This window comes from Danio aesculapii, chromosome 9 (assembly GCF_903798145.1).
Source record: "Danio aesculapii chromosome 9, fDanAes4.1, whole genome shotgun sequence".
Classification (NCBI taxonomy): domain Eukaryota; kingdom Metazoa; phylum Chordata; class Actinopteri; order Cypriniformes; family Danionidae; genus Danio; species Danio aesculapii.
Window position 1 is genome coordinate 55781182 of NC_079443.1, and position 10852 is coordinate 55792033.

Below are 10852 nucleotides of genomic sequence, written 5' to 3' on the forward strand. Positions count from 1 at the left end.
TACAGATATACAGTGATCAGTGGAGGAGCTGCAGTGATGTCTGTGCTGTACAGTTTTGTCTAAAGTGAAGCGCTCTAATCAGCGGAGTCTTTATAAACGCTATCATGCTTCAGGGACTCTGCACACATGATGAAGAGAGAGACACTGCTGGCCTTCTGTGCTGGACTTTCAGGATCCACCACAGCTAAATCTCCCCAAACCCTTCTAGATAGTTTAACTCTTGCTGATGTGCTGTGTGCTGATGTGCCTTGTGTTGATGTGCCGTGTGTATTGTGTCATGTGGACACACTGCAGTATTTGCATGTTCAGGTTTTAAAGCTCTACTATCAGTGCTAGGGTTTGTGCAAAAATAGAAGCAGTGCTTTAACTTGCTAGACTGCATTATAAAGGATCTCGGGCAGCAAAAGGAAGGGTATGAAGCTCACAGTGACTGCAGTCGCTCACTGATCTTGATTACTCTTTTGGAGATGGAGAGATCATGTAGACCTGAAGATGCCGTAATGCGTTCAGATTCTCTCTAACAGACACAACCATCCCTCTTTCAGCTCGGTCAGTGTGACTTTGCTCATCACCAGTCAGCGTGTCACTAAGACAGATCTAATGGACTTTCCTCTGATGCTGCTGATGCTAGTCGTCATCACTGGCTTCCATGGCAACAGCAATGTGGACGTTAAAGCAGTCTCTGTAGAAGGAGATGAGCGAGTTCAGCATGTAGCGTCTGCTGGACACATCATGTCCCTCGTCAGGGAAGATCTGCAGAGACACCAGATGTCAGAGGGGCGGGGCATGTGCTGGAGGGGGTGGGGCATGAGAAACACCTGTGGTCAGAGGAGTGGAACAAGTGCAGAAGGGGGTGGAGCATGATGAACACCTGAGGTTGGGAGGGATCAAGTGCAAGAGGGGACGGGGCATGAGGTACACCTGAGATCAGAGGGGCAGAGTAAGGGCTTAAGTGGGTGAAGCATAAGGAATACCTGAGGTTAGGGGGATTAAGTGCAGGGTGGGGGTGGAGCATGAAGAACACCTGAGGTTAGGGCAATCTAGTGCAGGAGGGGGCTGAGCAGAGGAACACCTGAGGTTAGGGCAATCTAGTGTAGGAGGGAGCTGAGCATGAGGTTATGGGGGATCAAGTGGAGGAGGGGGCAGAGCATGAGGAACACCTGAGGTTATGGGGGATCAAGTGCAGGGTGGGGGTGGAGCATGAGGAACACCTGAGGTTATGGGGGATCAAGTGGAGGAGGGGGCGGAGCATGAGGAACACCTGAGGTTATGGGGGATCAAGTGGAGGGTGGGGGTGCAGCATGAGGACACCTGAGGTTAGGGGGATTAAGTGACAGGGTGGGGGTGGAGCATGAGGAACACCTGAGGTTAGGGGGGGGGATCAAGTGCAGGAGGGGGTGGAGCATGAGGTACACCTGAGGTTAGGGGATCTAGTGCAGGAGGGGGCTGAGCATGAGGAACACCTGGGGTTATGGGGGATCAAGTGGAGGGTGGGGGTGCAGCATGAGGACACCTGAGGTTATGGGGGATCAAGTGGAGGGGGGGGGTGCAGCATGAGGACACCTGAGGTTATGGGGGATCAAGTGGAGGGTGGGGGTGCAGCATGAGGACACCTGAGGTTATGGGGGATCAAGTGGAGGGTGGGGGTGCAGCATGAGGACACCTGAGGTTATGGGGGATCAAGTGGAGGGTGGGGGTGCAGCATGAGGACACCTGAGGTTATGGGGGATCAAGTGGAGGAGGGGGCGGAGCATGAGGAACACCTGAAGTTATGGGGGATCTAGTGCAGGGTGGGGGTGGAGCATGAAGAACACCTGAGGTTATGGGGGATCGAGTACAGGAGGGGGGCATGAGGAACACCTGAGGTTATGGGGGATCGAGTACAGGAGGGGGGCATGAGGTACACTTGAGGTCAGAGAGGCGGAGCATAAGGAATGCCTGAGGTCATAGAGTTGGTGGACCAGAGGGGCGGAGCATGAACACCTGAGGTCAGAGGTGCGAAGTATGAGGAACAGCTAATGTCAAAGGGGTGGAGGATCAGAGGGGCAGAGGACCTAAAGGGGCAGAGCATGAGGAACAGCTAATGTGCAGGTGGGGGCGGAGCATTAACACCTGAGGTGGGAGGGGCAGAGTATGAGGAACACCTAAGGTCTGAGAGGCGGAGCATATGAGGCTGGAGGGGTGGAGGTCCAGGGGGCGGAGCTCATGAGGTCATAAGGTAGAGCTATATGAGGTCAAAGGGCAGAGTTTGTGAGGATTCAGGTGTGTGTCGCATGATGATCTCACCTGTAGTCTGTAGTTGACATTAATGGCAGACAGCAGCTTCGCTAACTCCGCCGTGTGTTGAAAATGAACGTTCGCTAACAGGAGAGAAAGGGAAAGGTGTGTGAAGCTGCAGTCGCTGCATCCGAGTATACAACTGTTGCTTTCTGAACTCACCATCTGCTGTTCCATGCAGAATCAGAAAGTGTGTGTCGTCTGAGCGTGTGTTGTTGAGCAGGAGACTGGAGACCTGCAGACACACACACTCATCAGTTCACAAGCAACCAACACACCTGAGCCGGGGAATACACAGGTGAGCTATTTAACATTCAGTAATGTTTATGTGAGTAACCAGAACTCTCTAACACACTGAGACCCAGCGGTGCGTGTGCGTGTGCGTGCGTGGGGACGGGGGTAATCATGTCATATATAATGTTCGATAATAATAATGTTCATCTACAGTTTCTGTCATGATGCTCCGTGTGTGCGCAGGCTGATGGAGCAGACCATTGGCTGCTGTCGCCTTACCGTGTATTTGAGCTCCTTCGGTACAGGGAAACCAAAGTATCGCTCGGTAAAAGCTGAAGCTGTGAAACACAGAAAGGTCACATTATTGTGTGTGTGTGTGTGTGTGTGTGTGTGTGTGTGTGTGTGTGTGTGTGTGTGTGTGTGTGTGTGTGTGTGTAGTTTATGTGAGTGTGTGTGTCAGTACCGTAGAGCCGCCAGTCAAACACTGGGCTCAGGGCCGCTCCACAGCGCAGCACAGATGTGTGTGAGAGCAGCAGGATGGAGCTCAGAAACCCGCCGTACGCCTGAACGAACGAACGCACACACACACGCACACACACACACACACACACACACACACACACACACACACACACACACACACACACACACACACACACACACACACACACACACACACACATCATTCTGCTCATCCCACATCAAACTTCAGTAAAACATTGGTTTGATGTTCGCAGAGTGTCTATTTTGGTGGTAGAGAGAGTTTCATCTGTTCCTCTGATGGAGCTTTGGGTTTATTTAAAGCATCTGATGAAGCTGAGCTCTGGATCATCTATTATTGCTCCTGCTTGAAACACCTTCACTGTCTACACATCAGCAGGATTTTCTCACTTCTAAAAACAACTTCAAATCAATGAACTCATACAGGAATGGCCCAGATTGCTAGATATGTAGTAATGTTGACTGAAATATATTCAGAATCCAGAAATGAACTACTAGATGATAGAAGAGTAATCAGCATCACTGCATCTGTGACTGCTGTAGGTGATGGTGTGTGTGTGTGTGTGTGTGTGTGTGTGTGTGTGTGTGTGTGTGTGTGTGTGTGTGTGTGTGTGTGTGTGTGTGTGTGTGTGTGTGTGTGTGTGTGTGTGTGTGTGTGTCTGTGTGTGTGTGTGTGTGTGCGTGTGTGTGCGTGTGTGTGTGTGCGTGTGTGTGTGTGTGTGTTCTGTTTTGTAGTGAGTTCCACCAGCTGACCTGCCCTTATTAAACACAGAAGCTCTGCTGATGGTCTTCATCAGAGAGTTTTCCATTCTCCACTGCTTCTCTGTATTTTATGAGTGTTTGTTGGCTGACTGAATCTGAAGATCTTATGGAGGAATGAGCTGATCTGAGTCCTGTATAAATGTTTTATTGTATTCATAATTAACTGCTGCGTTGAACTGAGAGTTGGTGAGCAGACGCAGAACTGTGTGCAGTTTAATAAGCAGACTGAAGCACTGGGAAATGAAACCATAGTAAAGGTCTGAGCTATCCTGGACACTGTATTCAGAGTGTAACGTCAAATGCTTATGATAATTTATGAAGAGAGCGTGTTATGCCGTCTATGGTTTATGTTTGGGGGATAGTTGACCCTTAAGGCTCATTTGAATTATTAATAAAGGAGAATAAATAAAGACTCTCCTCACCTCGCCGAATACTCCGACTCTGGCTGCGTCCACATACGGCAGCTTCACCAGATACCTGCAGAGCAGAGGACAGGTGATGGAGAGCTCAATAAACTGAGCAGAGTTCCTCATCTGAGTGTGTGCGTGTGTTTGAGAGAGAGACTCACTGTAGAGCGGAGAGCTGGTCATCTGCATCTGCCAGTCCCACGCGCCGGTACACCCCCTGCAGGAGCTCCTGACCCTGGAGCCCACTGCCTCGAGCATCCACACGGGCCACCAGCACACCCTCAGCACTGACCAGCACGTCTGACCACTGCAGGCGGAAGAGCTCAGTCACCTGCTGACCACCGGGGGCGCTGTCACTGACACACACTCACACATTACAGAACACACACACACACACACACACATTACAGAACACACGCACACAGAGACAGACACAGGACAGAGTTCAGCATTACCACACATGTCGTTCACAGTCTCTGCTTCAGCGCACAGTGCAGGACCTCCAAATCAGTGTTGAAGTCACTTCTACAGAGTTTCAACATGCTGGTCATATATGGACACTATATCATTACATATGTAGTGTTGGGTGTAGTTGTGTGCTGTGTGTGTGATACATGTGTATGTGTGAGAGAGAAAGACAGTGTGTGTGTGCGTGCGTGCGTGCGTGCGTGCGTGCGTGCGTGTGTGTGTGTGAGCTCTTACAGCAGCAGCAGCAGTGGATAGAGTTTACTCTCCTCAAACTGTGGAGGGAAGCTGAGCTCAAGTCTCACCACTGTAAACACAGTAAACACACAGTGAACACACTTACAGGAGTAAAACAATCAAACCCTAAGCCTATAACTAACCAAGACTATTCTTAACTAACTCTATCCTTAACCAACCCTTTCCCTAACCCAAACCAACCTGATACCTAACCAACCCTAACCCAACTGTATCTCCAACTAAACCTATCCCTAACCCAACCCCGTCTCCAACCAACCTTATCCCATAGCAGCCCTATCCCTAACCAACACCCCAGATAGCATACGAATATAGGCTACTTTAGGCAGTTATGCGGCACTGGTGGTATTCCTTTGGCCCAAACAAAACGAATGTGAGCCTGAAGTGGCCCACCTGTACAATGGCAAAGGGGGTCAAAGATTCAAATTCATATATGGGCAATTTAAGGCAAAGATTTGGCACTTATGGCAAAATGTAATCTGAATGTGAGCCTAATGTGGAAAATAGAAATTTGACCCAAATGATGGAGGACAAATGTGGGCCACAGTTGGCAAAATGTGGCATAGTCATTTAAGGGTAATCTGAGTCTAAACCTAAAGTGGCTCACACGTTTAAGTGCAAATGTGGCCCAGTTATCTTAAAACATATGTGGGCCACTTTTGGCAAATATTTGGCACAGTAAGCTCTGGCTAATGCTCCTGTGAGCCTAATGTGGCCCAGAGAAAATATGGCAAATGTGACTCAGTTATTTTGAAACATATGTGGGTCACAACTTGCAAATATTTGGCACAGTAAGCTCTGGCTAATGCAGCCATTAGCCTATAGTGGCCCAGTTATCTTAAAACATATGTGGGCCAATTTTGGCGAATATTCGGCACAATAAGCTATGGCTAATGTGGATTTGAGCCTATAGTGGCCCAGAGAAGATATGGCAAATGTGGCCCAGTTATCTTAAAACATGTGGACCACATAGACTAAAGTCACCATCGTGGAGAAAAGTGTTTGCTTTAGTTGGGCTCAGAGCCCTGAACCTCTTCATATACATTTTCTTTTGGGCTGCTGTAACTTTGAAGAAATTTGCTTAAAGTTTATTCATTACAGCAAACAAAAAACAATAAAAGTAAAAAAGAAAAAACATTTATAAATGAAGTGAGGCACAACCTGTGATGAAATAATATAATTCACTGATGTTCACCAATGTTTAATCCATTATTAGTAGTAACGTAATAACATGCTTGCAGATGCCACAGAATTATGAAGGTTTATAAGCTAAAAAAATCTATGGTTCAACTTCTGCTCACAGAGACATCAATAATCAGCGAATGAACCTCAACAACGGTGACAATTAACTAAATGAACAAAACTCACAAACAGGACTTCCAGGTAGCCTTGTGGCTGAGATGCACGTGTAGCCGAGAGCTCCGTCTCAGGTCTTTTTTTCTGGTTTAAACCGAACTATATAACTGCATTACACAGATAATAATGACATCTGAGAGTAAGAAGACAAGTGGGAGCACGCAAATGAATATGAAATCCTACACTACCAGACTAAAAAACAACCAAACTCCAGCCAAAGATCCACCTAAAGACCAAATGGACGCACATGTGCTAATGGTGCTAAAACAGCAGGAGACATTGATGCGTGAAATGATGAAACAAGTGGTGAAGGAAACTGACGTGCTGAGACGTCTATTGTGGCTGTCGAGCAACTTACAAAGGACGTGAAAGTACAAGCCGAAGTTTCTGACTCTAATGAAGCAACAAACTGCCACAGAGACGTCGCTCCGTGTGGTAAAGGAGAAGCTGACCGATCATGGTGGGGAAATAAAGCAACTACGAGAACGAATAATATGCCATGAGGATAGAGCGAGACGTATTAACATACGCCTCGTAAATCTACCAGAAGGTGCAGTAGGATCTGACCCAATCGGGTTTCTTCAAGAAAATCTCATCAAATGGTTTCCTGCACTTGCAGGTTGGAAAATCGAAATTCAGAGGGCGCATCGGGTTTGTGGATCTCGTGCTAACGCCAGCGGGCGTCCGCGAACATTAATCTTCTGCTTACTGAGATATGAAGACCGAGTGAAAATCCTTCGCGAAGCCAGGGCTCTTAAAACTCCACAAACTCACGCCAAATCGAATCTGTACTTTTTCACGGATTACAGTCCTGAGACGACTTCTCGACGTGAGGCTTTTGATGCGATCAAGAAGCAACTTCACGCAAAAGGCTACTACCCCTTCTTGGTTTACTCTTGCCGGTAAGCAGAATGTTGGGGGATAACTGGAATCGCGGCGGCCGCTTTGACGCTCTTGCTGATATGGAGTGACCATACCCATACACTGTAAAGTTTTTGCCACGAAATCTGATTTAACGACATCTTTGTCTCCTCTTTTTGTTATTATGAGCAGTCATGTATTATTTAAGACTTGGGACCGCTGTCAAGGAGCTTCCCGAAGGACTTGTATCTGTGTGAGTTCAGTTTAACCAAAGACAGAGGTAGGCAAGTTATACCTCCTCAGTTGTTAACGGTTAACAACACTCCTGGTTGGGGGTTAATCTGTTCGTCAGAGTCGTTTTTCTTTTATTCTTTGAATTGTAAAGTGTCAGTTTGGTCCTACCATGTACAAAGTTTTATTAACATGCGAATGTTTTCTTTTATTTCCTCATCACAAAACCGACAGTATGTTGCAGGACTTAGTGCTGATGTCATGTAATGTCCGAGGCCTGAACTCGAAAGTGAGCGAAATGTTTACTCTACCTCAAGCAGAACAAGGTAACTCTAGCATTGATACAAGAAACACATCTAAGACAGATGTTCATCTCTTTCAAAATAGGTACTATAGATCTGTGGCCTATTCCTCTGCAAAAAAATAAAACAAAAGGAGTGCTAATTTTATTTAGTAGAAAATTTAGAGTTTATATTGAAGATATTGGGTCTGATAATACAGGTCGAATGGCTTATGTATGTATAGATGTGTAATTATTAATAATAATAAGTTTTGTATAACTTGTATTTATGCTCCAAATGACCATAATCCTACTTTCTTATCAATTTTGACAAAAACAATTCTAGATTTCAAGGATTATTATCTAATCATTGGAGGAGATTTTAATCAAGTATGCAATCCATTGCTTGACAAGTCTTCAGGTCCGGCAGTAAATGTCACACACCAACTTAGTGAATTAAATACATTCATAAAAGAACTTAATGTAATTGATGCCTGGCGTTCAAGGAATATAATAAGTAAACATTACACATTCTATTCTTCACGCCATAAAACATATCCCTGAATTGATTATATTTTTGTTTCACCCCAAATTAATAGTAATATTGTGTCCACACAGATACTACCTATTCTCATATCTGACCACGCTGCAGTATTGTATACATTCCTTATAGGTGACAAAGTGAATCATAAGAGTCGACGCTGGAGATTTAATAATTCCCTTTTGAAAAATTAAGAGTATTTGTCACAGCTTAACTCTTTCTTGATAATAAGGACTCTGCTTCCAATCCGCAAACATTATGGGAAGTAACTAAATGCTTTCTGCATGGCAATGCTATTACCTTTTCAAAACATCTCCATTTATCTAGGAACAGAGTTATATCTAATTTACAAACACAGATCTCTCTAATAGGAAAACATCAAAAATCCATATTTTGTTTATCTAGAGAGAAACATCTAGCAGCACTTAAAAAAAAGATGATAATTCTGCTATCAACATGTAGCAGAATTCATGATACATAAAACTAGAGTCAATTATTATTATTATAATGAGAGGTCAAGCAGACTTCTGGCTCTAAAAATGAAGGAAGCAGAGTCTTACTCACTTATTAGTAGCATTTAAACATCTCAAGGGCTGATCACCCACAACCAGCAAGAAATAAATGATAGATTCAGAGAATTTTATTTAACATTATACACTTCAGAGGTAGACCCAAATGATGGTAGAATGTCTGATTTTCTAAATGATCTAAACCTTCCCTCTTTATCACCAGAAGAAGCTGGAGCTCTAGGTGCCCCTATCACACTGGAGGAGTTGACTAAAGCTTTAAAATCCATGAAATTGGGCAAGTCCCCTGGTTTAGATGGACTCCCCCCTCAACTTTTTCAGGGGATATGGGATCAGGTTGGGCCATTGATCTTATCTTCAATAAATATGCCATTGAACAGGGAAAGTTTCATAGAGATCAAAATACTTCCTTAATTACTTTACTTCTTAAAAAAGACAAGCCCCCACACTGCCCTAAAAGCTATAGATCGATATCTCTGATATCCTCAGAATTAAAACTTTTTGCAAAAGTACTTGTAAATCTAATTGGACCATTGATTGGAAAATTGATTAATGCAGATCAGACAGGTTTTATAAAAAGTAGACAGGCCTCTGACAATGTCAGACGTCTTTTTCATGTTCTCTCTACTTTTCAGACATCTAACATCCCAGCAGCACTTTTCAGCATAGACGCTGAAAAAAGCTTTTGATAGGCTTGAATGGAGTTACTTATGGATGGTCCTTAAAGTATTTGGCTTTGTCTCTAACTTCATTCAGATGATAAAAACTTTATATAGCTGCTCTCAGGCAGTGGTTCAAACAGGGCAGATAATCTCTCGGCAAAGAGAACCACGCTTCCTAACAACTTACCTCTTCAATAGCATACTTTAAAATTCACCTATCTAGATCTGTGTATTCCTCCCTGTTTTTCCAATGTCAGTTCTGAGAATTATGTTGCATTAAAGAATAAAATACAATCAGATTTACAGCGTTGGTCAGCTTTGAAATTGACGTTACAAGGGAGGATAGCGATAATAAAGATGAATGTACTCGGACGGTTAAATTTCCTGTTTTCCATGTTACCCTTCTCTCCCCCTAAAGATTCTTTCACATAACTTCAGAGGATGAAATTTATTGGGAATAATAAAAAACCCTGAATCAAATTGGACACTCTAAAACGCCCTAAGTCACAGGGTGGCTTATCACTGCCGGATTTTAAAGAGCCCCTATTATACATGAAATAGGGTCATATTTAGGTTGTAAGGGTCTCCAACAACAGTCTAATATGCATGCAAGGTCAAAAAACACTGTCATGTTCTTATAATCTGCATTTATTTTTACCTAATTATCCCAGCGACTCCCATATGAATCGTTCAGCGATTCATTTGTTCCCAAACCCCTCCTGAGCGCGAAGCTAATCTGCACTGATTGGACTGATGACAGCCTGCTGCGATTGGTCGACGACACTGACAGGCTTCAGCGCTAGACAGAGTGAAATGCCCAGCTGCTAATTAACAATATAGATGTAGTCACAGTGCACACACGCTTCATAGTGTAAGGTGTGGATTTTGGCTAACAGTGGGTGAATGTAAATACAGACGATGGACTAGAAAATACAGACGACAAACTATTTTATTGACCAAAAACTCCGAGATCTCCTATCCCATCCCAGTCTACCTGCTCTTTACACACACACACACGCACACACACACACACACACACACACACATTACCCTCAGAGGACACAACAGGGCGGTGTGATCACCGTTCGCCTAGAGCGCCAGTTCAGCTTGCTGGGTGCAATTTAGACACCTCACCTTAAAACTTAAGTGATATAATTTAACAACGTAGGAGAAACAATTAAGATGTGTCAGGATATAGGTGACAACAAATCTTTTCTCTCTGTTTGATGTTTTACAATAATTTTAGTAGACATTTTTTACCTCATTTATGTACTTCTCTGACATTATGTATATAGTTTTGTCTCTTATATTTATTTACAGGTTTCTGTATGCATATATGTATATATTCATATATGTGTGTTTGTTTGTGTACATATATAATTTGTAATTTTTATTTTTGTTTAATATTGTTATCACCATGCTATACAGATTGAACCAAGTCAATGTTGAGGAATTCAGCTATTAACATTGTTGATAACCATATTAATTAAAAC

The 10852-nt window shown here is 44.0% G+C and overlaps 1 protein-coding gene across 1 annotated transcript in view; it reads right to left on the reverse strand.

Annotated features, from left to right (window-relative positions):
- Positions 1-207: 207 nt before the first annotated feature.
- LOC130234618 (inactive dipeptidyl peptidase 10-like) overlaps positions 208-10852 on the reverse strand; it is a 28688-nt gene continuing 18043 nt past the window's right edge. The window contains exons 19-26 of the mRNA XM_056464860.1: positions 4884-4953; positions 4343-4537; positions 4197-4251; positions 2975-3074; positions 2791-2849; positions 2440-2512; positions 2287-2360; positions 208-753 (exon numbers count right to left, since the gene is read on the reverse strand). Of these exons, the coding sequence (XP_056320835.1) occupies positions 628-753; positions 2287-2360; positions 2440-2512; positions 2791-2849; positions 2975-3074; positions 4197-4251; positions 4343-4537; positions 4884-4953 (752 nt within the window). The 3' untranslated portion in view covers positions 208-627. The remainder of the gene's footprint in view (positions 754-2286; positions 2361-2439; positions 2513-2790; positions 2850-2974; positions 3075-4196; positions 4252-4342; positions 4538-4883; positions 4954-10852) is intronic.